The 27,983-nt window shown below is 51.6% G+C and overlaps 2 protein-coding genes across 2 annotated transcripts in view; both read left to right on the top strand.

The window, feature by feature from the left end:
- The first annotated feature begins 7 nt into the window (after nucleotides 1–7).
- On the top strand, nucleotides 8–11,006 carry LOC100898300 (monocarboxylate transporter 7). The gene is made up of 7 exons (XM_029113042.1): nucleotides 8–200; nucleotides 3,735–3,959; nucleotides 4,073–4,377; nucleotides 5,923–6,184; nucleotides 6,952–7,212; nucleotides 7,424–7,567; nucleotides 10,969–11,006. Exons 1-7 carry the CDS (start codon nucleotides 8–10, stop codon nucleotides 11,004–11,006), a joined length of 1,428 nt encoding a protein of 475 aa, XP_028968875.1.
- A 2,243-nt stretch (nucleotides 11,007–13,249) lies between these two features.
- Nucleotides 13,250–27,983, top strand: part of Nep1 (M13 family metallopeptidase neprilysin 1) — a 54,665-nt gene continuing 39,931 nt past the window's right edge. Inside the window, exon 1 of the mRNA XM_029113043.1 lies at nucleotides 13,250–13,329. The gene's annotated coding sequence lies outside the window, so the exon portion shown is untranslated. The remainder of the gene's footprint in view (nucleotides 13,330–27,983) is intronic.

The following is a 27,983-nucleotide window of genomic DNA, read 5'->3' as shown; positions in this document are numbered from 1 at the left end:
TTTGTAGATGGAAAAATCGTACCAGGACACCCCTCGGTCATGGGCAATAGCTGTGGCGTGTGCCTGGAATTTCTTCTGGCTGACCATCGTCAATCGGTCGGCGGGAGTGATGTTCATCTGCTACCAACAGGAATTCGGCATTAATCGTCAGGAAGCATCATGGGCGTTCAGCCTCATGGATACAGTGAGCAGCTTCAGTGGTGAGTGGTCGTTGTCAAGGAGACTAGGATTTCTCGAACTCGCAGATCCGATGAAGTGCTTCGACGGGGCAACGAGCGGGAGTCGCGCGTGGAGACAAACCCAGAATCGGATTTCCCGACTTGGGAACCTGCGCAGAAATTCGAGCATTTCTTCGAGAAGAACACTCGACTGTACCGAGATAAGATCGTTAGCTCGACGTATCCTGTGTCTCACCGACCGATACTTTGACCCATATTGGAGGAAACTCGAGTCGGTCAGAATTTACTGACAGTGACCGGCTGTTGCCATCCCATCGCCGGTGGACGACGGAGCTGTCACTAACAAGAATCATCTCGGTCTCTCGGTCATCCGAGGCGTCTTAATTACCGATCTGGCAGCCGTTAGCATGGCTCCGCCGCGATCTGCTTCGTTTCTGGCTCGACGGCGCGGCCGAACGCGCGCCTGCGCGAAAGCTGAGCAGTATTTGGATTATGCGTAGGTATGCGTTTCTGATTCAAACGAGCTCCTAAATTTCAGCCGCTGTAGGCCGGCGACTTTTGACGTCGTTGCGGTTCAGGTTCGTACGCTGTCCGGCGGCTAGTGTACGACACTGCGGTACGAGCGACCTTGCGCCTTTTATCGGTTACGGCATAGTGTTACGCGTAACGTTTATCTGTCGTGCTTTCGTTCGGTAGTCGTTCTTCTGGGCTGTCCAGTGGTATAATCGAGGCGGTGTCCGTCGGCGACACTGAAAAGACTTTCTAATCAAGTGCTCCGCTTCGTGAATTCGCCCCCGTGTAGCACTAGAGGCAGCCGTTGAGAATATCACAGGTTTCTTCCTCGGATCGAAAGACCTGGAATCGTTCCGAGAAGAACAGCTCTTGATGTCCCGTGGTAGGAGCGCCTGATTGATGGAGGAACTCTGTGTCCTCGGCGATCTTGGCTGAGAGTCAAAGCTCAAAGTATGGTAGATAATGGAACCTAGCTCTCGTCATGCGACACTTTTCTTGAATGTCAATCGACGTCCCCGGCGATCCAACCTGATTGGGCGAGCAGAAGTGAATCGATAGAAGTGAAGCTTGCCAAGTCGAATAGGCACATCTTCGATCGGAAATGACTCGAAAACCATCTCAGTCCCCGACGTTTCAACATCCGGGAGCCCGCGGAGTCGCTCGCATACCGGACCATTGAGTCTCTGATCGGGAAAATAAGCCTCTCCAGTCATTGGGGAATATTGCGTGTCGTGCCGTCTGTTTAGAGGTTTGTCAGAAGACGACAACGGAATCGATCCGGATCGGGCGGGACGTCGACAGGTTGCCGTACTGGTTTCCATCCGTCTCGGGGTCGTTTATCCGGTCCCGTCTATCCGAGCGGTGAAGATCCGTTCGGGAGGAAAGTTTCGCTCAAATCTCGTGTCCACTCAAAACTTTCGCGCTTTATAACATAGGAGAGACGCCGATGTGAACGCGAAAACCTGTGGAGCAAGAGGATAGCGACATTTCTGATGGTCATCCGCGGACTGCGGTGAGGCCACTGACGATCCGCATACATTCACTCATCGAATTATGTAACCGTAAAAAACCTCACTCCTTATGGTGTGTTCCCCTCTCCTGAAGCGTTAAAATGAAATATTTCGTGACGTGACTCCGACGCGATGAAAAGCAGAAAATTTCTGTGGGGGTACAATGTCATTTTACGCACAAGGCTATTGGGGCCAAGATAAGAGTTCTTTATCGAGGCACTCCCATGATACGCGGACCGGGTGGCTACTGCTTCCACTCTTGAGAGTGATTGCCAACCGAATACTTGATTGCTTATCGGAATTCGGAAACAAAGCCGGAGAGCCAGCTCATGAGAAAAAAGGGATGAGGAGAGATGAGTGCTCCATTCGGGCAGCTGACTTCGCACGAATATTCGAATGGGCACGAAAGATGGTATGCGCTCGCTAAGAGTTCGGGTAACCGAAATCTCGATGACTCGGATCCACACGGGTAGCGGCGAGATCTAGAAAGGAAGAAGCTAAGTGTCTCGTCCTTCCTCCGCGATTAATGAATCGTGAAATCGGGAATTAATTCATCGGCTGGATCACAGGATCAAGGAGGCCTTATACAAAAGAAATTACCGAAGTGCTAAGGGACCTCAGGTGCTCGAGGGCTATTCGATGAGAATCTCTACTAAACATCTTGCCGAATCCATCACCGAGACTGAGATAGGTCCGTCTATTTCTGGTAGCGTATCCGAGACCACAATTAGTGTTCTGGGACGACGAGCGAGATACTGGAGCGAACACTAAACATTTACGACAAGAGAGCTCATCTTCAGATGTTTGAAATATTCATCTCGCAAAAGTCGCTATGAGAGGGAAAATGTGGAGTACCTCGGCGATCTCGAGGCCGTTTAGCTCTGAGGGAGTAAGGAATAAATGGGCTCTGCTACCACGGCATGCGACCATCAACTATCAACTATGTGACGGGCCTCCTCTTCGTGGGCATGAGTTTTATTCTCTTATAGTTATTCTTCGAGACTCCATGCGTGGATAAAGTTCAGGTGCTCTTCCCTCGGAGATTTCGTTCCTTTCTGGGAACTTGGCGCGACCATCCTATCGCCGAGCGGTTCATCCTCCGCTTAGGCATTTTCTCCGGAGTTGCCGTGCAGATTTCAATACAGCTCGGCTCAGAGGGGAAGCGCCGGCTCGATATCTTTGATTTCGAGCCAGCACAAACAGGACAATTAGAAAGCGCTGGCAGAGCTCTCAATGACGGTGCTGAACTAGTTTCGATTGCAGACCTGGTCTTACGTTCAAGAGTCTCACACGGTAATGACCTTGTCGGGCTCTTAATGGTGTCACCGGGATGCTCCCATGACAACAAGATAATCCCAACATGCATGGTGAAGAAGTATATGATCGATGTTGTCAATCTCGCATTCTCTGGTATGGGATGGAAAAATCCCCGGGGAAAAGCCATCCCTTCCGATATGGGGGATATTCCGACTCGATTGCTAGATGAGGCTGTACTAATTATGAGTAGAGGACGAGCCTAATCCACGAGCGGCAAAGCTTCCACGCGACGTTCGTCGCGAGACAAGCATACCATGATAATTGTTCCTTGGCTCTCGATAAGAGAGCGTCGATTGATCATCGAGGTGTCCCTCGCTCCTTCCGCTTGGGCTTCTCCCTAGGAAAAGATTCATTTCCGATAGAAGCAGACGGTCACCCGATCTCCGACGGGGTATTCTAATGACCGATTCAATCAATCCGAACTCGAGTCCCCCTTCATGAGAAGCGCAGAGAGCAAGTTCGAATCCGAATTCGTCCAGAGAATAGTGAATGGAACGACCCGTCAGTGTCCGAAGTTGACACGCTCCTATACTCCGGCAGAGATTCTCTGCTGGGAGAATCCGGAGGATTGAGCTCCGGGGGCCGGAGCATCCTCATTGACATTGATTCCTGAATGGATGAGCGGAACTGTCACTCGATGTTAATATGCTCGGGAATTGTCAACAAGATGCAAGATAGATGTTCATCTAATCAACCGGATTCTCATTGATTCCAGTGATATTCTGTAGCATACTTTACCGATATGTGGACACGCGTCCGATCTCGGCGATGGGTGTCCTCCTTGTGGCGATGGGATACTTCTTCTGCTGCCTGATCTACGACGTGATAATGGTTACGATAGTGCTGGGCGTTATTGTCGGCCTCGGTCAAGGAATGATGTATTTTTCCAACGCCATCATAATCAACCAGTATTTCCTGAAGAACCGCGTCTCCGGCAACGGTGAGTGGATATTGAAGGAAAGTGTATCTTTCGAGGAAGCGCCGATCGAAGGGAAGTCCCGCAGCCCTCGCGAAACTCCCACTGCTCCATCGATTACATGAACATCCTTACAGGTATATATTTCGCCGGAGGAACGCTGGGCTCCTTTTTCGTGCCTCCAGTTCTATTCAAGGTTGTTCAATGGTGCGGACTGCGATACACATTCTTAATTCTCGGCGCATTGGCGTTGAACGGCTGGGCGGCTTCCATCCTACTCAAGAGTCCCCTAAAAATGATGAAAGAGAGACAAAAAACCAAAGAGAAAGCTCTGGAGAACGCTCGACCACCCACACCCGAGGAAATAAAGAACATGCCACCGCCACCACCGCCGTATGAAGAGAATCCCCAGAAATCGCCACTGGGCAAAGCGGCGCCCGAGGTGAGTAGAATTCACGGATCGATTGCCGGAGGAATACGAAAACGACTATACATCCCTTCGAACAAGTTCAGGGGAAGCGGGCAAGGGAGCGTAATCGAATAGCCGCTCGATCCATCTCAATCGATGGAGATGATATCGATGAGCTTTTATTCGGAACTCTTTACCCCTGATGAGCAGCGCTGTTCTGTTCCCGAAACCACTCCCTCTCCCGGGTTCATCTTTTCCGGAGCAGCTTAATAGCAGAAGCCGCAATCCGCTCTCTGAGTTTTTCGTCGCGTCTGATTCCGGAAGCGAAAGTCCTGCTCTCACGATGAAGCACCGACATCCCCTCATCTGTTCTCCTCGATGGTCTCTGTGGGAGGGTCCACCGACGAGCTCTTGCCTGAAGTATCGGAACTTGAATTCCGGAGTCGGATCTGAGCCGCAAGCGACGAATCGAAGAGCCCGGAGCGAGACACTCCACTTTGCCCCGCAGATTCCCGGATCGACTAATATGTTCCGAGGGAGTTTCGGTCGCCATCGAATCGTTAAGGGATTCTCTGCGGACAGAGCGAAAGGAGAGAAAGCTTCGGCTTCAATTTCTAAAAACTGAAATCCATTGCGCAACCAATCGAGACAGAATTCCCTTTTTCTGAGGAGACCCCGATTGTGTCCGACTGAGTGAGGAGCGAGTGTCCTGAGTTGTCAAGAAGAATGTTCTTCTGCTTTCTGTCCGCATCGGTAATGACGCCTGATGCTCGTAGAATAGAATCTTGGCAAAGTCATCCTCGAACGGCGATGCTCCCGGTCCTGTCGGCTGTCGACGTCTCTCGGGGGCCGCCTCGCGACACTGTGACGTCATTGAGAAACAGTTGTCAATCCTCGATCGATCTGGCACGGGGTTCGGGATGTTTGCGCAGTAATAAGCGATGAATGATATTTTGCGTGGAAGTCGCGTGCGAGGATTCTCCTCCGAAGATTCGAGAAACGACCTCCGATCCCGGCATAGTCGTCTCGGATCCGAAGTAGAAGCGAATTCTCCGTTCCACGGGGCTCCGTGAGCAGCTCCTGGCGTTCCTCGGACGCGCGGCAATTCTGTCCCCTGATAGCAGCGTTATCAAGCGATGACTTCGAGTCGCACCCGAGTGTCATATGTCTGCATACGAGCACTCGGTCATATCTCAGTCTCCACGGCCGGAGACGAGGCGACATATGCTATCACATAACTGTCAAGAGCTCGTCGTATCGACCGAATGGCACAGAGAAAGAGCATGTGGAAATCACTATCCATCAAAGCTCAGCAAACGTGCAGCTGTTCCAGGGAGAGTCCGAGGATTCTCCACGAAAAGTCAGAGGCACGGCTCTGACGCGGTGTGGGGCTCATCGTGGCCCAGATGCTCGTGGGATGAGTCATTTCTCACGATTTCCAGAGATTCGAGGCTTCGGTTCTCGACGCAGGACATTTCTGTGATTATGATCGATGCCTTTTGATGAAACAAGCAAAAGCCGTCCACGATTATTTTTCGAGGAGAAATTCGGAATAACGATCGCTGCCTCTCTTTTCAGGAGAATACATACGTCATCGAAAGCAATGGCACCGTGGAGAAACTTTATAGCTTCGCGGCACAATTCGACTTCCTCCTGAAGCCCATCTACGCGATGATCGTTCTCTCCGGTATCGGGTTCTCGTTCTCTTTCGTCATTTACCCCGTCACGGCTGTGGATTTCGTCTCGGAGAAAGGTTATTCGAGCAACACAGCTGCTCTGATTTTAACGACGTTCTCGATTGGCGACATCTCGGGTCGACTGCTCATCGGGTCCATCAGTGGTAAGAGCATTTTTACGGCGTCCAATAGACTCTTTGTTTTCGAATTAGTCCACTTCCATGCAAGAGGTCATGGGTTCTACGAGAGAACAGGCTTGGTAATCGGATGGGTTCGACAAAGCTCGAGAGATTTGACGTCGCAGCAAGCCCAAAATACGTTCGATCAGAAAGTGAAATACTCCCACCACCAGATAAATCTCGTTCGGAATCCCGTCCGCTCCTCCGGAACACATTTCTGAAAGCCTCTCCTCGAGACATGTTTCCCGCCGGGGTTCGAGAGCTTTTTCTCCATTTATCGGATTTTCGATGGCTTCCCGATCCGGGATTCGCCCTCCATGATCTGATGATCCTCGACAGCGGCAATTCAATTGGAACGGAACGATTTTCCGGAGTGGTCTTCGACATTCTCGATCCGCTTACGAAATTGACCCTCTCGGAAACGACGACCTTGGGGACGTTTAGCCGCGCTTGGGCCTTGCGACCGGCTGCGTGCTCCAACCTATTCCTTGGGCTCACCAGCATCTCAGCGATCGAGTTCGACGCTTGAACTCCGTTCCACCTTTTAGTGTAGCCGGAGTTTATTTCAGCAGATTCTCAGAAGAGAAGAGCTTGCAATCCGGGGGACACTACCGAACGCGAGAGTGCCGCCGGATAGCTTGGCTAGCTCGCGGTTCGGACCCTAGAAACTCCCTCAAACAATTGATTCGCAGACTCCGGAGAGCCGCGTTGTCTAACTCGAAGAGTCTTCGAACCTCATTCCGTTCCCACAGATCGACGGTACATGGGACGTGATACGATGATGGCGGCAATATATTTCGTTTGGTCTCTCGGCTGGTTCATCTTTCCTCTGTGCAACAAATTCGAGCATCTCGTGCCGGCCTCCGTCCTACTTGGCTTCGGCATCGGCTGTGGGACTCCTCTTTACACTGTCCTCCTGGCCGACTATCTCGGAATCGAGAAAATGCCCCTCACGTTTGGAGTATACAGAATGCTCCTTGGAACCGCTTCTCTGGCCCGACCCTTTTGTATCGGTGAGTTTTTACCGCTCTTTCAACTCCCGACAAAGCGTTGTATATCCTCTCTCGTTTGCGGAAGTCGAAACTTATATTTCAGGTGTAGCTGGGGCTTCAGAGCATGTATTTTCCTACAAACTTAGAGAATCCGACCGGAAGGCAGAATAAGAGCTTTTGCTGCGTAAGCTCTCTCAATGGCAGGGCCATAACCTACGTGTCCGCTTTGCAGGGTTTTTCCGGGACACAATGAAGTCGTACAAGGCGATGTACTTCACCCTTGGGAGCTACACGTTCCTCATAGCCTGTATGTGGCTCATAACTGCGACCATCACCAGAGTTCGCTCGAGACCATCCGAAGTGCGATTAACGACACGTCTGTGAATAATTCACCGAATGTCGATGGCTCGCGAGCAGCTATAATCAATTCGGGGATCATCTGCATTCTGGGATCAGACGTTCCGGATTGAAGTCCTATAATGGTCGAGCGACAGGTATTTTCTGTAGAAATCTACAGCCGAAGACGAATGAGCGGCACCGGCGTCCGGGAAGCTACTCCTATGAACGAAGCTGACCGCTAGTGAATATCAACGTGTCACAGATTCTGTATCTAGTTTAGATTAGTCTGCTTGGTCCATAGTTGATCAAGAACATCCCGTGCTCGTTTACATCTGGGAATATTCGAAACTCACCCAATCGAAATTACATCGCTTCGATGCCGTCGGGAAATCACTCCGATGTTCAACGCACTGCGAAACGCTGGTGTAGTCGAAAAATCTAGCATAATATAATGATGATTCGCCTTCTCACATGTTCGGGATTGGTGAGTTTCCTAGCAGCGGAGATCTCCCGCTGCAAATCAGCCTTGTCGACTGGCAAACTGCTGTCACCTCGCGACGTAAATCCCCTTCCTGATCGCTCAGCTTCCAGCCGCATCCCGAGATTATGTTCCCGCTCGTTCCGAAGGCTCATCTTCAATCGGGAGTTGCTAGTTTCCCCATTTCAGCGAGCTCAGGGCTCGAAGACTGTGTTTCCGCTCGCCCTTTGAGCGTTCGGAGTGTCCTCCGGAACATTCCTTACAATTAGGTACCTCCTCATCTAACACAACTGCCTTCTCCGCACCGGAGATCTTCTCCCTCCTAAGAATTCTACACACTACGAGCACCTACTGCCAAAGAGAAACGGCTCAGAAGTGCACTCCTTAATTTCTTCTTGATTTCCCATCTTCTTCAAAGCGCCTTCTCCCATCCCCTCCTGCACCATCATGCGCCATTCATTGCACTGCCTTGTTTATTTGCAAAGGGAGCTTTTTTACGCGGAGGAGAATCGCGAGTCGAAGGAGACTCAGATGCGCGAGAGCATAAGTCGGCCCCATCTACAAATTAAATATTCGAACAACTGCCAATTGGTTCCTCTTTTCCAAATTCGCGTTAATTCTCTCATCCGCTCGCGATGAAGCCATGTGCATTCACCGTGTATTCCTACCACCTGATGGGTACAGCTAATTCCATTGAACCACGCGCTGAGGAGGACGCGTTTAGGATTGATGTTTATTTAGAGGTTCCCGCGAAATGTGACCACTCGCTCAAGAAACTTCGAGACAAACATAGCTGATAGAGAAATGCGAAATTTAGAAACGAATCTTGAGGGCGTCACCCGAAACATTGGGGGAAGCTCTCGCACTTGGACGGGTCAAGGGAATTCCATCTAGCCTAAGCTTTGAATTTAGTCCACCTTCTGAAATCGAATATAAAGCCAACGATCTTGAATTCATCGTTGTCGAATGTCATGCGTCTTTTCATTCCCAGGGAATATATTATGCTTAGCGTAATCATTATGCTGTGATTATCTGGTGTGCACGTTGATCACGTCATAGGGCTTGAGATCATGATCTGGAGTAAGACAGGGCTCGGTAAATTATCGAGGTTCCCGAGCGATGACGGTGACGCGAGATAATTCAGAATTATAGGGGAGCAACCAATAAACAGAAAACGCACAAGGATGATTTCACGTCTCTTCCATCTAGGTCGAAGCATGGAATATTTCGAATTCTTGCGGAGCGGTGCCTCCGGGGTGAGGAATCATACAATGACTCGGAGCAGGCCTCGATTCGCGAAGTCATGTCTCTCTCTTCATCGAGGAAGTGTCTCCCCGGGATCGGGTTGTGATTACCGTCCATCGGCATCTCATTCGTATGACATGTATAGTGTAAGAGTTGATAATTCAGGACGCCAAAGACAAACTCTTCTCCCCCACTGATCGTGCTGAAAAACCGAATGCGTCCGTTTCGGAGAAGAAATTGAACGCACCGGGGATATATGCTTATAATGGAGCATCCTCCTCTAGGTTGGGGACTTTTCGGCGCGCCCATTCAATCACATCTGGGCGCACCCTGGTAGCACACCGTCTTCTTCTCTCCTCGTGACTGGACCTTAGGTCTTGTATTTAATCCACGGAGAATCACCAGGGAGGCATGGCTTTCAGAGAAAAATCACAAATCAACTCGGCTGGTATCGTGGCCGGGATATGCACGCTCTCTCCCGGCGGCCAAGATCGAATCTTTCTTCTGGAAATCCCTCCAGGGCACCATCTTCGTACCAGTCGAAGAGCCCACGGAAACTCATCCGGAAAGCGCGTCTAGATATCGAACCATTCCTCGCAGCGGAGTAGGTGCACGCCGCACCCGAGCCTATTTTCTGATCCTGATCCCCGTCCTTGTTCCTGATTCGAGATCATCTGCAGCGAGAACTTGATCCATCAGGACAGAAAATCAAGGTCCCCTCCGTGCTCAGGCTCCCGGACCCGCTTCCGAGTGTCCTAAAATCTCGCGCATAAGAAGCCTACCTCTTCTTTGACGTTTTGAAGATATTTCCGCTAGTCCTAGGCTATTGAGGAAACGGGCTACCTCTGTGGCCTGGAAAAGTAGCTCGCCCAATTTATGACCAACTAGCGGAGCCCGTCGCCGCTTCGCGGCTGTGTTCCTCTTTTTGGATTGCGTAGCACGGAAAACGTTCCCGTTTCAAAGTTGTTCATTTAAGTGCTCTCATTCATAGAAACTGATTTATTCGAATGCTTCTCGCTCTCGAATAATTTTCAATGACACCGCATCCGTGCTTATCGCATCCCGTAAATGTATGTATTGCTCAGCTCGCAATTTGGTTTGATTCAATCGGATGTATAGGAGACGTTCTGCCTCAATCTTTGCATACATATCCACAACGTACTGATGAAATAGTTGTCGACATCTCAAGATATGATTGTCCGAATCGTCTCTCATCATCAATCGATACGAATAATAGTTCATTGCGCTGACTTTTTTGTCGGTCTCAATGTCTGAAAATGGCTCCCTCATACGAATATTAAAATGATAGCCATCCTCCCCTTGCCAGAAAAGGATCGGATACTGCAAAGCATCGTATGATCGATGAGTCTCACTCACACGTTTCAAGACGCCGTTTTTCCTATGTAATACAATATCCCGCGAATCGAAATTTTCCCCCACAATGACAATGGCTACTTCGTCAATCGAAGGTGCATTGTATCGACGTCTGTGCTCGCCGACAGGAACTTTGTCGGCTTTGATGCCAAACACGTACTCATCTGTCGGCATAAGCTCAAGAGCGGTCCTGAAAAGTCTGACTAAAGAATTATGCTGATCGAACAATATTTGAAGAGCAGCAATTATCTCTCGGTGAGTTTGCGAGTCTATGCGACATCGCTGCTCAATTTGATCCTCTGAGTTCCCCATGAAGTAAATTTGGAGGAACTTATGGTCAGACTCGGGAAGCGGGAGGAGTGATCCTGCCAGATGGTAAATCTGCCCCTGCACCTTGAAGGTTGGCATGAAATTACCGTGAGAAATCTCTGTCGCCCCGAATGACGTCATTTGGAAGCATGAGTTGTATCTCCGAATGTTGGCCAAGAAATGTTTCGCTTGAGTTGTTTCGCCCAAGAGCCATGATGCTAAAGGTTCGGGTGGTGGAGATAATTCCGGCAGTTTAACTCGACCGCCAGAACAGCACATTCCAGGGGGTTCAGCTTTGAATTTGATCGCATGACAATGAGCACAAATCTTATCCATGGCTCCAATAACAGCGCATGGATGAGAGCTATAATCGAAGTCAGGAGAATAGTCAAATGCGGCACACTTCAAATCAACATTAAAATTTAGCTGATAACGCCGATTACGCTCGCGACGGGCGTGTAAACGCTCAACTCTCTGATCATCAGTCTCGCTAGCAAGGTTTTGGGTATGACAATCCCTATCAGCTTGCATTCGAGAGATACGTTGCTCATCAGACTCCTCAGCCCGTCTTTGCGAAACGCGAGCAAGATTGGCTGACAACCTCGATTGGCGTTGTGAAGTGGTCTCGAACGATCGGACTTCGGCGATATAGGTCCGTTTTGTTCCAATCGAGCTCGGTTTTCCGAATCTGTCTCCAAAATCCTCCTAGTTCGTTTCTGCTGAGCTTGATGGGTCGTACGACCGAGTGCCGAACGTTTAGGTGGCATCACTTCGCATGCATATGAAAATTTGATGATGAAAAATTATGCCATTTGGCTGGTCTACATGCCTTCGGATCCACGCTGCAGAATTGTCAACACCGTCAAAAAAGAAGCAACACCTCCTCGGACACCGTCAAAAAAGGAGCAGCACCTCCTCGGAAGCTCGATTCGATACGTTTCGATATTCCGTTTAGGACTGCTCACGGGTGCTCTCATTCAAACTGAATCAGAGGACGACAATGTGTGGAACCAAAAACTCGCGTTTCCCGGTATTGCCCTGAGCGCTAAAGAGCGCCCGCTAGTGCTCTCTTTCTTCCAGAATCGGAGGACGACAATGTGAGGGAACAGGGAAAATTGGCATTTCCCGGAATTAGGAGGATCCTCGTCGTGTTTTGCCTGGCCTAAAACCTATTCGGATTCGGTGTCGACATTCTTGCCGAATTTCATGGCGATACTATGGGTCGTTTAGGAATGCATAGAGGACATACATACAGAAGCCATCTCTCTTTTATATGTATAGATGACCAGCAGACATACATGCCTTCGAAAATTCAAAGGAAAAGTAGGTCGCTTATACCCGCTGCCGTATATTCCGGACGAATAGCGGGCTGCTGTTCGTCCGGATATTACGCACGAAAAGGAAGTCTCGAAGTTTCCAGTAACATCCTCTACCACGCTCCATTATTTATTCTCAATGACGCGACGCATCATCTCCAGTCACCCGCAGTATTCGGTGAGACCGTCTGAGGTCCATGTTTGTCCATTACGAAATCTTAAGCGTCAGGAGTCGGAGCTATGCCAGCTGAGGAAGTTTCTTCGATTTGCCTCATTATTCGGAACAACAAGTCGTCCTCTTTGTTGGCTCGTGTTCCTTGCTGCTGATAATCAGTTATTCTCAAAACTTGGACGATATCTAATACCGGGATGTTAGCTCAAGCGGGCAGGGAGCCACTCAACGTGTGGAGCCGAGAACTTACGCGAAAAAATTCTTAGGACGGAGCCACCGAATCTCTCGAGACCTCGACAGCTCGTAGTCATGACGTCCGAAGCGCTCATCCAGCCGAGACGAGCAGAAGGGTGAGGAAAGCGTCGATAGCCGCTTCCGCGAGATGAAAATTAGATTGAAGAACGTATGGTGAATAGAGGACGGGCTGAATCCCCACCGAGCTGCGAATCCGAGTCCCACAGAGTGCGAGGAGAGGGCCCGGACGTCCCTTCCCCCTGACGGGAAAGAGAACCCCACGTATTCTCCCCTGTAGAACTCGAGACGGGTTAGTCGCTTATCGCTCAACGTCTCCGCAGGCTTGATTCGGGGATAGCGCCGTATATTTTGACATATCTGCTCGAAACTCATTGTGAGGAACTTCTCCGCGGAGCTCGCCAAAGTGATCGAGATTGTCGGTAGGTGCTGCCTGACGAATCGAGGAAATCAGCACCCCGGAATATCTTAAAGGTGTGAAAAGTGATCAACGCCGAAATTACTCGGCCGAATAATCTTGCAATCTTCCCGTTGGGTGGAACCGGGAATCATCATATAATGAGCGAGGACACGACCGAGATCGCTCTCACCGAGGCCGGTTGTCAGCTGTCCACCATCACGACTGGTCACGCGATCAAACGGAGACCGTTGAGGTGAGTTCTTGGGAAGGTTCTCCGCTAATGAAATTCTGTAATGAAATGCTCCTGACTGTCGAGCTTCCGAACAGATGAGCATCCGGCCGTTATCTATGTACCACAATCTCCCCAGATTTGTCCGAGCGAAAAACTCCCTCACAGAATCTGACACGTGACGCTTTATCGGCAGCAGGTTATCCCCGGGGAACAGCCGCGGGGAATCTTCAGGTCGTTGTTCCGTTCGGTGATTTTTCCACCGATTTCATGCCCAGGCGAATACATCGCGAGCCTGCTCGTGTATGATCTCTGACGCTCGAGGCTTTCCGCGTGGCTTGGCTCGCGCATACTCATCATCTTCGACGTTGTTCCGCTTACTCGGCTAAACATCATAGATACCAGCACCTAATGGCGTTTTTCATCAAACCATAAAACTGGCTGTTGCGCTCGCGCCTCACTACATCGACCTCATCATTCCGCGGCCATGTCTTCCGTCTGTCGAGGGACATGAGACCATTGGATTACTTCCACTAGATGAGCATGGTCACCAATCCAGTTTGATGGTGGGGTCTTGTTTGGCTCATTCAGATGGCAGGAAATCCTTCCGTTCCCATTTATTGCTGCATCCCTTCTCTCGACATTGTCTCCACCGTGTCGCCGGGTGGACGTCCAGTTCCATTCCCGACAGAAACAGATTTATCCTCTCGGCTCGGAGCATAAACTGGATGGAGATGTGAACATGCGATCCGATACGAGTAGTCGTGTGCCCCGGTAAAGCCACAAGTTGTTCGTGAGACACGCTACTTCTCGTGATACTCGGCGACCAGCTTTCCGCGCGGGACGAGCCCCAGAGCTACATTTCGAAGTGAAAAGCTCTGGAGTGACTCTCGTTTCTGTTCTTCAGCCGCCTCTGAGCGCGTGGGTTGCTTTTTACATGTGTCATGGTCTAAATCTATTGGGGAAAAAAAACTCCGCCTGGCAATCGATGCAGAATGCGAGGCAACTTGTCAGCCGGACGAGAGTCGGACGAGCTCCGATAAGTCAATATTGATACGGAGGCGGTGGATAACATTTCCGGCGGCCTCCAGACACGGAGTGCTGGAGCGTTGCACGGGCGGGCGTTGTCTCCCCGTTTTCGGGGGAAGAATGCCGCAGCGCGGGAGATATGCCGCTAATTATCCCCTTGAGCTACTCGTTGAAAAATCTGCCCAAAAACTCCTGTATTTACGACTGGATAGATTGGGGTCCCCTTAATATTTCTCAATCAAGGTCCGAAGGAAGATGATCAGCGCGAGGCCACGACCTCCATTTATAGGAGACAATAGGCAGGAATCGTCCCGCGATTCCGGCGATCGCGGTATGCGATGATCTGTCCGTTGAGGTCACCGGACCAATACCGTCACCTCAATTACCTGCGGCAAGGTCAAAGTTCGTCCATCGGATGCAGAGATCGGTACTTCGGGAGATTTGTGCGAATTTCGGATCACAGGCTCCTGCGGCTGTTGACTCGACTGCGCGCTCATTGGGGGAATCGATTCCATCGGAGGAATGTAATCACTCTCCAGAAGAGTCGCTAGCGCGATCCTGTGCTCCTGTTGTTCGATTCGATATCTCCAGAGGAACTCGACGACGGCTGTCTTCTCCTTTCCGAACCGTTGGTATATCGAAAAGCACGACGAATGCCGTTCTCGGAGAGACGGAGAGAGAGAGCGTGGGACTCCGGAAAGAACGCTCGAAGAATTTTTGAAACCTCTCGCTTGTTCCCCAGAGCGTCCATGTTCGCTTTCGAACATTCTTTCTCTCCAGAGATTTGGTTGGAGCATCACTTCTCAGTGCTGTCTCGGTGGACTGCCGGATGCCCGTTTTCAAAACGCATTACGGTCCGACTCTACAAAACGGAACGGAGCCGTGTTGGGAGAGGGCTCATCTATTCCCTTTAACGAAAAGCCTGTTAGGCAGAGTTTGTTGCGCTCCCAGAGAGCTGCCGATCATGGGAAGTCCGGTCGTGCATTTTAGACTAAAATCCGGGATCGGATGAGGGTGTAGATCAGTCGGTCGCCTTCGAGCTTAGTAGACCGAGGAAGCAGTTGGCGATACATCGGCCATACGGCCAGATCGGACGTCGCTAATTTTGCTCGACCACCTGCGGGGCTTCTCGGGGATAGCAGTGTTCCTTGTGACGATAGCCAACATCGACGATAGAAATATACATCATTGCCTAGGTCTCGTCGTTGGGGCATCTATCTCAGTAGTCGCTACCGATGATCGGAGATCGTATCGAGACTCTCAATTTCTCAGAGACCTGCCAGAGGTTTACATTGTCTGTGCTCGAACAGTTTCCCTAACAATATTAGCGAAACAAGCCCAAGGTTCGAGCAATCTATCGCGAGACACCTCCAGGTTTCGCAGTGATCTCTCGGGGTTTCTCGATATCTTCAAACGAGTTCCTGGATGAGTATCTCGGTGAGCGAGTCGAGCAATCCTCGAACGGGTGCACTATGGTCTGATACGGCTTCCGTCGCTTCTCTGGGTCGGGGGAATGACGCACAGCGAGTTTCCTCCTATCTCTACTCGGTCCCTCTCCAGACCGATTTTCCCTCTAAACGCCGTATCGCGGGAGCCGGACGTCGAGGCAAGCGTTCCATGCCTTATGAAACTCCGGGTCTTCGGAAGTCCTGATTGAGCCTCTTATCCTCTCGGCGGAGAGCCATCGGGTGCCTGAGCTCGGAACTAGCGCATTGCCACGCATCCGGTCGCAACCCGAGCGTGGTCTGCTATGAAGATGAGACGTCGAGATAATAGATCGAGCTTCAAGAAAATGTCGCTGATAGTCATGGGGAGTTGGGGCTTACTTAGACCGAGATCAGTCCGCAATTCGGGGAAGAGGAATTTCCGGAGACTGTCTGGAATGAGGTCGGATCCATCACTTTTATTGCATACGAAAATTATTCCTCGGTAGAATCTTGCCGTCCGCGAGTGGGACAAGTGACGAATTTCCGTGGAAGAACAACCCAGTGATCGTCCCTTCGAAGAGGAAGCTCGCGACATCCCGAGCTTAGAGTGAATGGGAGCTTGCCAGGACACTGGACATCGATCCCTCTAGTAAGGATGTCATTCAGCAAAAATAAATTATGAGACCACAACCCCAGACCGCTCATGCCACCGACCCTATCGCCCTGATTCATGCGCTACGCAAATCTGTCGGACGCGCGTTATCGAATCGAACGTGCCAGCGGAAGGGCTTGTCTATGCCCCTAAGAATGAGCTTCGCCGGATACCTATCGCGATGTCATTCTACACGTGTACACGCGATTTGCTCCTGTTCGAGTACTCCTGCCTCGCTATCTGACGCTATCCTGTCGCGGGAGCGAGCAGCTCCGTAGCGCGATTGAGAGTATTTAGGAGGGGGAAACAGTTCACGAAATCACCCGCGAAAATCGTGCACAGTTCAGAAAGATGAGGGTGCGTGCTTGGTTACGCGGATCGAAATCTTCATTTGAATCATATCTCTTGTTCAAAACGTAGTCGTGGCGACGTCTGAGCCCTCGTCGACTCTGGAGATCCCAAGAGACCAGTTTCTATCGGGACAATGAGGGCTTACAACGCGAAAAGCGGCTCAACTGGTTGATTTCAGAGATAACCGTGCCCTCGAGAACGCCTTTCGGATTTCCAAACCTCGCAGCAGATTAGAACCCGTCGGTAGGTCGTGCGGGTTCGGTAGCCATAATTACAGCGCAGTTGAACAAATATTGGCAACCTCTCCCGGCTCGAAAGAGTTATTGACAAATCTCAAAATCGAGACGCAATCGGAACATTATCGTCGAGATCAGCTGGAATGAGCCGCGGAAGGGGGCAAATAGGTTCCTCCTATCGCCGAAGGCGACGGACCCGACGGCAAAATCCCAGCCGATCAAAATTTGTCGAGCTTCTGGAGGAACTCCCGCTCCGAGGTTCAGTCTTGGGCTCGCAGATACGCTGAAGTATATCTCTCAGGAGCACTTGTCCTCGCGAGAGACCACGTAGTCCGAACGAGGCCACTCTCGAGATGCGCGAAGAGCTTCGTCTGTTCGAGAACTCCCCCACGAACAGCTTCGAATGTTCCCATTCAGAAAGGAGCTGTTTGAACATCGCATGGAAAAAGTGCCGTAGGATGCAATTAAGCATTCAAGGTTGGAAGAAGCCGCGGATAGTAAATTCAGAAGGGAAGGGTGCAAGAGAGAACCCGTGAAGTGTTCGTCGGAGAGACTCACTTGAAACGATCCACTTGTTGTTCAAGCTACTCCTCGAGGGCATGCCCGGGAGCTACGAATCTCAATCTCATAGGAATTGTCGGGCCAGTCCCAGATTTATTCGAGAGTCGTTTAGGGAATTACCACTTCCGCCGATGAAATTGTCCCTGCCGCCTCGGCTTTCCCGACCCTCACCGTTCGTGTGTAGAATGTCTGTGGCTCAACCCTCCGTCGGGGCATCCCGGCAACAATCTTAGGAGAGAGATTTGCTTCCATTGGAGGTTCTTCCGGATTGGAAGGAAAGCGGTCGTCTATTTCCAACACATATGTGATCCGGTTTCGGAGAAGCTACAATCAGAGCTTGCGAAAATAGTCGACCCTCCGTTATATACGCAAGGGTGAGAGATCTTCTTGATACGGTGGTATCTCAACCGAGATGGTGGCTCGCCGGTCGAGTCGAGAATTTTTTTTCCCACAGAGTTGGCTTCTGTGTAGAGGCTATATATTGATAGGAAGATACATAAACCCAAGTCCCATTCCTTTCAGGACCCATTACCATTATTTTGTTCATAAAATCAGTCATATCACAGGAACATGTCAGAATCTGGCGTCCCCGGCTCCTGTGGGTCATCCCTTCTTGATTCATGACCGTCTGAAATTGTCCGGTTCTGCAAGGCGCGGGTTTCTGCCAGCTGTCAGACGCGTTGCTATTCCCAGCAATAACGTTTGTTGCAGTCGTGGACACATCGAGTTCAAGTACGCGTTTTGTTCCTCGTTGGCCTGTTTAACGGTCTACAGAAGAGCACTCCTATCGCTACATTGCGAGGGGAAATGAGCAAGGAACTGGGTGATGGGAGGAAAACACTAGGCCGAGCTCAGCGGCGAGCTTCTGAGGAAAGCATCGCTAATCGGCCTCCGAGTTACTGTTCCGTGGATGAGCAGAGGAAATCGACTGCGAGGACTCTGTGGGTAGTCCCAGAAAATCCGTACCCACACTCGGAGGAATGAATTCACCGAGGAGCACGCATCGTTCGAGGGCGTGCCCAGCTCCTCTTTGAGGGGGGAGCATGATCTGAAAATGATGACGCGCCTTCTCGCGGCCTCTGTTTTCAATACGGGGATCGGAACTCGTCTTGGGGGCGGGGGCCTGCTCCCACCCCGGGGGTAGATCCACTGATACCGTTAGTATGGGTAGGTAATTCATTCTCATCGATCCATCCCCAGAAATGGAAGGATACGGCGGAGCTCGCCCCGGCGAATGAGAACTAGTCCGGGAGAAGTTCTGCTCGGGTCTGGTTCTCGTCGCAAATCACCGAGCCGCCGAACGATGTGGACAATAACTCTTTCCTCACGGCAACCGGTCCGTATTTGACGAGGCTGTCATCCTCGCAATATATCGCTCGCGAAGCGCTCCAACGAAGTCTTCCATCCCATTGATACCTGTCGAGAATCGTGAGACCCTGAGCCTGTGAGCGGCCTTGACCCCGAATACGGATGTTTTTCTACCCTCGTGGGTGTCTCCCAATTATGCGCTCTGGTTCGGAATAGCTCCATCCGCCAAACGATGGCGTCAGTGGATGACCCGTCACCAATGTACAAAGAGAAAGAATCGGACCAGACGTCGAACGGCTCGGGGTTCGCACGACCGCCCGGCGTCGGGTATCACAGCGCTCTTCCTGGGTCGATGCACATACAGGGCGAATGCGAACGATTCTGGAATGACGATCGGCGTCCTCTCGAATGCTCTACGTAAGCCCCCGATTTAAGGTAACTTCATCGCATGTTCTCTCCACTAAGTGATTTCGATCCTTGCTGGGACTTCTCCGAGCAGCTTCCCGGAGGCCGTCTAGACGGAGAACTTATTGGATTGGCGCATCATTTCCATTCGTTACTGATGTCCCTCATCCGAGGGCTCTCAATATTATAACATGCCCTTTCCCCGGCAATATCCAGAAGTCAGAGCCTCCCTTATGGAAGCGGCGATGAGGTGTCAGGGCACGGACGACGGATATCGACAGCAGAGCTTGTCGGCGGCCTCCAAGTCGCTCCGTCGTGCGCTCCGTCCCTCGGTATTATCTTGCGCCATCGATTCGAAATGTTCGAGCTTGAGTTTTCTCTCATGCACAGAAGTCCGGGTTGTCAGTCGATCGCTGGGGTCAATTGGGAAACGGTAGCGGAACTCCGGATGTTCCGGCCGCCAAAATATTTGAGAGCCGCGCCGCGGTTCGGACAGAACACGACGGCCTCCTCGGCTTTGTTCGTTCGTGGACTTGAATTTGACGCTGGAATCTTCGTCTGTCTGTAGGGACGTCCGGCCCACCATTTCCTGAGGCCAGCGTTCGAGTGCTTCCTGTTCCAGCCCCTTACTGCAATTAAAAACACTTGCTCCGTACACGAATTCGAGTGATGGTCGTCCAACGTGCGCAGAGAATAGCTGCTCGCCCGATGGCGTTAAAACGCCAAGGTCTTGTCAGCATGCGGAGTTTCGGGAGAGGTAATCTCTCGCGAAATTTTGCGCTCCGAGGCGTACGCCACCGGTGCGGAAACCGTCCCCGTGTCCACAACGAGTGATATCGTCGAATGAATACGGGAGGGAAAAAATCGGCGGTCTCGCATTCAGGCGTCCCCTGTGATCCATTGCAACGGAGCTCACACTGAAAGGTCGACTAATAATTCGCGCAATGGGTTCCCATCCATGAATGAGCAAAGCATACAAACTTTAGCCTGGGGACGAATCCTAATGATGCTTCCGTGGGAGTTGATATACTCTGTGAAAGTTACGCGCAACCAACTCGAAATATCCGACCGGGCGCTCTCACAAAAGCTGTGCGTCCGAGTTCGGGCCACTGGATCGGATTGTGCTTACGAGGCAATTGCATTGTTGCCCTCCCAGCCTCACGACAAGAGCAGCGAGGGACATGAGGGAAATTTATCTTTCCCGTACGGAGCGTTTTTCCCGCTCGTTGTGTTCCTAGTATGGAATTCTCCGCTGAGACTCCTGGGGTCCAGACATCATATGAATAATGAATACTTTTCGTGGGGAGCTCGACAACCGTACCCGGGGACCCGATATGAAAGTTTTCGAGGGAATCTCCGAACGCGAATAACATGGAAAACATGCCCCCGGTCGTAGTTACTTGGATGGGGCTTCTCAAAATACCTCAAAAGTCCCCCCAGAAGATTTCGAGGTCGGAGCCCGGGAACAATCTCTCTACGCTCCGGTGCTGGGAAGAATCGTCCAGAAAACTCGAAAGCAAGTCAGTAATCGTCGCGAAATCCTGGTCTGCGAGTATCGCGGAGGAAGACGACAATCGCAGCGTTCTGAGCACAGCGATAGTCCCGGAGGCGACATTGGTTCCCCGAGACGTGGTGATTTGAGAGAATTTACCTTTACAAGCATCATGGCATCCCCATAATGATAAGCCCGAAAAGTTCAAGTTCGGAACACCAACCTCGAGCCACGTGCTCGGTTTATTACCCATGCGCTCAGGTTACTCAGGTGATCTCATTACAAAAGGTCTCCTGCGCTTTTAGGAAGTGCAGAGCGTAAGACCAGCGACGTCGACGTGCTTCGAGGGTGATTTCTGTCCATCGTTTCTCGAGGATACTCACAAGTGATTCCTTCCGTCCCATCTGGACGGTCATCGAAGTCGTCCCGATCAGGGAAGACCCCGCGCAAGGTCGACGGAGCTTAACTTATATCATTCACTAGCGCTCCCGGTCGCCGCTTCGCGGCGACTCGGTATCGCTAGACTCACTACACATGCGCTAGCTCCGAGTGCGCTACCTCCGAGTGCGCTGGCTCCGAGTGCGCTAGCTCCGAGTGCGCTGGCTCCGGGTGCGCTGGCTCCGGGTGCGCTGGCTCTGGGTGCGCTTGCTTTGGGCGCGCGAGCTCTGGGTGCGCGTCCCGTTTCCCCACTGTCCCGTTTCCCGCTTTCCCGTTCCCGCTTTCCCGCTTTCCCGGTTCCCCACTTTCCCGGTTCCCCGCTTTCCCGGTTCCCCGCTTTCCCGGTTCCCCGCTTTCCCGGTTCCCCACTTCCCCGTTTCCCCGCCTCCCCGTGCCCCCGCTTTTATTAGATATGTCCTCCGGAAAATCGATACACTTCACGGCTACAGCGATTTTCAGCGAGATTCAAAAGTCAGAGGCCAGTGATGACGGCAACCCCCGATAGACTTCTCAGGAGCTCCCAAAAATCCGCCCCCTCATGGTGGTCCAGCCGTTGGAAGTCCTGCGAATTCCCGTCTTTCCCTTGATGAAATCTTTGATTCTCGGTGAGATGACCACTCAAAACATTTTTTTATGGGGGGAGGACCCATAACATGAGAACGACGACCCTCAGATGACCTTCCTGAAGCTCCCGAGAACCCGACCCTGAATTTTTGCGGCGATCGGTTCAGGCGTTAGTGAATTTAGCGAATTTCAGATTTTTCAAGTTTTTTCCGAGTTTTCGTATTTTCGTGGGTGGAGCACTCAAATAATTTTTTTAAGGTAGAAGGACTCATCGCATCGGAGAACTGACCCCCCTATAACCACCGCTGGATCCCCCAGGACACGCTCACAAATTTTCACGACGATCGGTTCAGCCGTTTTCGAGTCTATAGGGTACCCCGGACATACAGACAGACAGACAAACAGACAGACATACGTTTTTATATATATAGATGAAAGTCGGCCAGCCTTTGAAGCCACGGATCCCGTTTTCCACAGCTTCCTCAAGGTGCAGCGGAAATCCGGGAAATGAACTTGGGGAATTTCTGAGGCGAGTTACACCATGCCTATGATTTCATAAGAGACATTTGAATTTACGAGGGAATAATCTGTCGCAGAAGGGAGGACCGCCGTGCGGTCGGGAGTGAAGCGGGCTCTTCGTCGGCCGGTGAGCGTCGTCGAGGTTACTCAACCTGTGTCAATGGAGCGCACTTCGAATGCACCTCGCTGCCCCTCGTCCTCGCTTTCCCCTGAAGGAAACCTACAGCGAATCGGGGACAGAAAAATCAAATTCGGGACCTCTTACACTTCTCAGGATGGAGAATCCAGGATGAAAGCCGCAGGAGACGATGATAAAATGATTATTATAATATACTTCATTTACACGCCATTCGGCGTAAATCATACCTAAGTGAGATAAATGAACACAAGAGCCGACGCTATCTCATGGAGACGAGGTTTGCGTGACTGGGCTTGAGCGGGCAAGATGTGCCATGGTATTTCTCACGCCGGCCGTGGCATAGCCTGCAGCGGCAGTTGGTGTCGGGCTCGTGCTAGGCGCTCATTGTGCAAAGTTTGTGCTGGAACCCGTGGACCAAGAAACGTGTGAGGAGGTGTCTGGTCGGGTGGACACGTGTTTCCCATTCGTCCCGTTGCATCGCGGGCGTACTGAGGCGAACTCGGGATCGATCGCTCCCTTTTTGTTGTCGAACTCTCTGCTTAGTTGAAGGGAGGCTACGGTCTGGGGATGTTGGTAGCGGCGTTGCAGGCCCTCGACGAAGGATTGTGTGCTGGACAACAGGTACGTCAGGCGGTCCTACGAGCACGGGTAGAGACCGAGAACCCCTTGAGGAATGCTGGTTTGACGCGATCCAGCTTCCACAGTTCTCTCGTGTCTAGGTCCCTCCAGATGAGCGTGACCCCGTAGGCTGTTGAGGGCGCTATCTCGCTGTCAAACAGCTTTAGGGCCGTTTTCAGGGATAGCTTCTGTGGGTCCTCGATCGTTGCCGCTGTGATCAGAGCTTCTCTCGTCCTTTCCAGAATAAGTTCTGTGAATGCGGTGCCCGTCCCGGTCAGCGTCAGTCCCAGGTAGCCGGATGAACGCGCGAATTTGAGCGGGCTTCCTTCCAACAGAATCACATCCTTCGAGATCATTCTGCCTCCCTTTCTGAATTTTTTTGAACAATTTCGAACTGAATGATTATATTACCTTTTCTTTATCTTGCGACACAAAGGATACCTGAGGTTCCGCTGCACTCAGGAGCGACATTGCCGATAAGGGGCTGAGACGATTGAGTTCCCGTGGAACCGGATCGGATAAATTCAACGACGAGGAAAAATTCTCTGAAGACAAAAGTGCTTGAGAACATCTTTAGAGAAACGCTTCAGAACTTCGGGGAATATTTTTCCGGAAGTCGTCGTCTGACAAAAATAGATTTCGGCACTCTCCTTCGAGTAAGGATGGAACGCTCCGGGTCGCTCCGCGGAACCTGCAGCTGGCTGACTAGGGGAAGTTCAAAGCCGAACGGAGGCGCCCAACACGCTGTCTTCGAGTAAAGTTACGCGGAGCATCACATACGAAGGAGCTGAGAATCCCCGCACCTTCGAGAAAGGAGTTCTTGACTTGAATGCGCGCTCGGTAGAAATAATTCATACCAGGCACGGAAACCAGACGTCTATTCCGCTTCCCCGAGCGGATCGGAAATTTTCCGTGAAATCCATGAGGCTGCTGGGAGAGCGTTCAATTGCGAGGATTCCAAGAATCGTGCGACTTTTCGAAATTGGAAACGCGAAATCGCCTAGAGACCAACGCGAAGGAAATTACTTGCGATTCCATCCCCATGACTGGTGAATATCCCCGCTGCACCGTAGGGGAGCTACCCTCGTCTTATGGGTTTCCGGGTTCCTTCTTCGATCTCAACTTCTGCTCGTCTCGCCGCGACAACCCTATGCCGATGCACGCGACGTCCTTATCTTCCTTCTTCACGTTCCGTTGCCAAGCGCCCGCGATTCCGTTACCCGGTTTATTTCATATGCAAATCCTGAGACGGTCTCCAGACGAAAATTGTTCTTGAAATCGAGTGTCGCTAGGAGAGATTCCCGCGGTACGGAAATGAGCGCAGGAAATGAGTAATGAGATTCTCTGTAGAACAGGCTGTGCCTTCGCGTGAATCACAAGTCGCGAGCGATAGGTGTTCTCGCATGGGGGACGGAATATATCAAACTTTATTCTTTCCGAAAACGATCCTCATCGGGAATTCCGCGTGAAAAATTCACCGTAGGAATTCATCCATCAAGAGAGATCGTTGTGACGTTCCTCTCTGTTTCCAAGGATGTAACGGAGCTCGCCGGCTTTCGGAGAGAGTACAAGGGTAGACGATCGCCTCGCGAGGCTCCGTCTCGCCCGCAAACTCCTGTTTCCGAAGTTTCTGAGGCCGGTGGAAATCCCCGACGTCATATTAACGTCGACGTCTCTCTCGAAAGGTTTCTAGACCTCTCATGGTTTGAGAATTATAAATAAGGCACACTTGAAGCTTGTCTTGAGTTCACTCGCGATGGCTCCGATGCTGCGTCGATGAATATCCGATTAGCACTCAAGAGACCGACGCCGACGCCAAATCCGGTATTCGTTGTTGAGTGACCCTGCAGCTATGGCGACCTCGAGCGCTTTGTCGAGGTTCCGAGGAGGGGGCGGGAACGGTGCGGATGCGGTGCGGTTCTCCGAGCGAGGACTCAGGTGCGGACACTTCGATTATTGTCCATGCTTTCCGTCGCTTGTCTGACAGTAGTACGAAAACAAGTGTTGACAGCCTCTTCTCGCGACGATGAGCTGGTCGATGCGGCTTGACGTAGGCCTATGTTTGGCAGGTGTAGGAGTGTGCGACAAGTATCGTTCCCTTCCTGTCAATTCAACACAGCCAGCATCGCACCGCTGTCGCGGAGGACCCGGCTTCGGGGCTAAGTGGTCGATTCCGTCAGTGCGTCGAAGAGGTTTAGCCGAAGAATAAGCGAAGAAACTGACCTCGTGGTCGCCTCTTCTTCAGATTTCCACCCCGATTAGAGTCGAGGGTCTCCCGGAGACCTCTGAGGTATGCGCATAGAACGCGAGCTGACGAGTCTACTCTTGGTGGGCGGAAGCTAGGAAATCGCTCTAAGTTGCTTCGTGGTCAATGGTTCGAACGGGCTCCACGAGCTCGTGCTGCGAACTCTCGGATCTGCGTTTCAAGCCGACAACTCTGAGGGGGCGTCTTCCAACTGTCTCCGACAGCTCGCGGCGTTTTCGGTAACAGTTGAGGACGCTGAACGAGATTCCTTTTGGAGCTCCCGACAGCGAGCAACTCTTTCAGACGATTCACTCATCCCGGGCCATTCACAACCGGGAATGAAATGATGAACGAATCATCCGGCCTGGATGACCTGAGCAGGGGACTCGTTCTAATTGAACCGTCGCTCGTATTCCGATTGCTATTATACAAGGCTGAAACGTGTTCGGAGGGGCGATCCCGAGAATATTTCCTCCCCAACATTTCTCGTGAGTGGACTGCGAGGACAATGGTGTATCCCACACAGCACACAGCTCACATCTCGGATCCAGATGTGCGTTATTTAAGCAGCGTGGCCCAGGCCGAGAAAAAAGTGGGAATCGAAACTTGAGTGACCTCGAACGAATCGATTCTTCCGGGAAACTCCTCGTCCCGGAAGCATCAAACGCAGAGCCCAGCAATTCGAGGCGACCTCTGCCTTCAGTTGAGTTTTCTGCCGCCTGTTTCCCATTTTGGCGTCAACGGCAGATGTTTCTCAAGTCCATTCGACGCGATTGAAGAACGCATGAAGCCATCGAGAGAGAAACCATGTTTCAACGAGAGCGGGACATCGCTAAGACGTTCCTAGGCTCTTGATTCTCGGATTTCTTTATCGGCCGCCGTCCCTACTTCAAACATTCCGCATCGGTCTCCGGAGGGCTCCCCCGAGTCAAATTCTCGACCAGTACCGCATTAGAGATTGTGGAAAGGACGAGATGCTCAACCTGTAGCGGGGAAAGTCCATGAAGCGGAAACCGCGGACATAGATGCGACGTGGTCATAACCAAAAAACTTTTTCGGGCTGATCCACACAGCCAAGGTTTAACGTCCCGGGTACTGTTATTCACATTGCTTCCGAGGACGGATCCATACATTACGGTACATTTGCTCTATGGACGTGGTCATAACCAGCAAACCCGAAATCCTGAGCGAATTCGTGCAATCACTCCGAGAAACGAACTCGCTGTCGACCGGTCGCAGGCTCGGCGCACTGCGGAAGCCTGAGTCCTGGATTCCATTCTTGAGCATGCTGTTCGACAGCAAACCTCTTCCCCGGCTGCGAGCGGGAACGTGGTCGCAGAATCGGTTGCGTGTTGCGTGTCGCCGGTGTGAGTGCAGTTCCAGGACACGCCAGCTGGAAAGGCTCGTCGGGCCGCCATGTGGTTCCGCAGTGCGTTGACCAGCACTGTGCTTAATTTGCATGCTTGGGGTCATACATACGGGCAACAAGTTTGTGCGTCCTCTAATGGGTGGCTTGCAGCCGAGGAGGCATTGCTGAATCCCGGATTAGTCGGTCCGCTCGGGAAGAGCTCGTCGGGATGATGACCGGTGTCTGTGACAGCATGCACTGGATTAAGAGGGTCGCGTCTGGCCATCATGAGTAGAACTAGAATGTCGGGCTCTCAGAGTACATTCATTTGGGAGAACAGACCACTCTGAGCATTCACCGGTTTGTTTCGTCCCCAAGAGGAGCCCGAGCGGCATATGGATCTTGGGCGTGTCAAACAAACACGGAGGAAAGATCCTCCGAAGGTCCGACGGTATCGAATCACCGGGAAGAAATCGGATGGTCAGCGTGATGGTCCGATGAGTAGGCGCAATGAACAGAGACGAAACGACGATGGCGACGTCTGCGCCCCGAGAGGAATTCGGAGATTCTCGAGAAATAATTAATAGTCGAGACGAGTGAACCTCAGGCGAGACTTGACATTTTCTCGGTGTGCGCGTTCCGTGAGGGAGCGACATGATAGTAGAGATATTGTGAAACACATTCCCGGGTGACACAGGGCTGACGACATTCAGGTCGCGTTCCGTCGCGAGGCAGGGGCGTCCGATAGCTGCAGTGGACACGATCGAAGCAATTTCAGCATTCTCTGTTGTCGGAGCGTCCTCGCAGTCCTTCATATGTGAGGCATCGCGTCTGATTCGATTCCCAATAATTTGTCGCCTCTCCCTGTGCCGAGCATCAGTTGCCGGTCCGTATTCGGGACACTTATCTCATTTTGAGCGAAGAAAATCAGAGCTCCAAGCTCTTCGAGAGTTCTCAGTCGCGTCGTTATGATCCCTAGCGGAGAGGAACATGGAGCGTCCGTGACGACCGATTTGCGCCAAAACATGCGGTCGGCCCATGCACATGTTCTTGATCCTTGCGATCCGCCTCCTCGCCGTGAGGTACGATGTACAAAAGACATTCCGAAGGGATTTCCCCCGGTTGCGGAGCTCAGACAGATGAGGGACTTCAATGTGGGTCGTTTCCCCGATGAGCTCCTCCCGCAGCCGCGCAGGCCTTCATCCAGGCTGCGAGTGCGATAAGCGCTGCTCAACTGAGTTCCTCCGCGAAATGATGGATGATATTGAAGCGCCCCATCGCTCTTCATGGATTTTCTGATGATGAGGACGCGATATTTCGTGGGAACAATCTATAGACATATGCAT

Source organism: Galendromus occidentalis, unplaced genomic scaffold (assembly GCF_000255335.2).
Source record: "Galendromus occidentalis unplaced genomic scaffold, Mocc_1.1 scf7180000075986, whole genome shotgun sequence".
Taxonomy (NCBI): domain Eukaryota; kingdom Metazoa; phylum Arthropoda; class Arachnida; order Mesostigmata; family Phytoseiidae; genus Galendromus; species Galendromus occidentalis.
The sequence above is the reverse complement of the archived record's forward strand: the minus strand, read 5'-3'. Positions and strand labels throughout refer to the sequence as shown.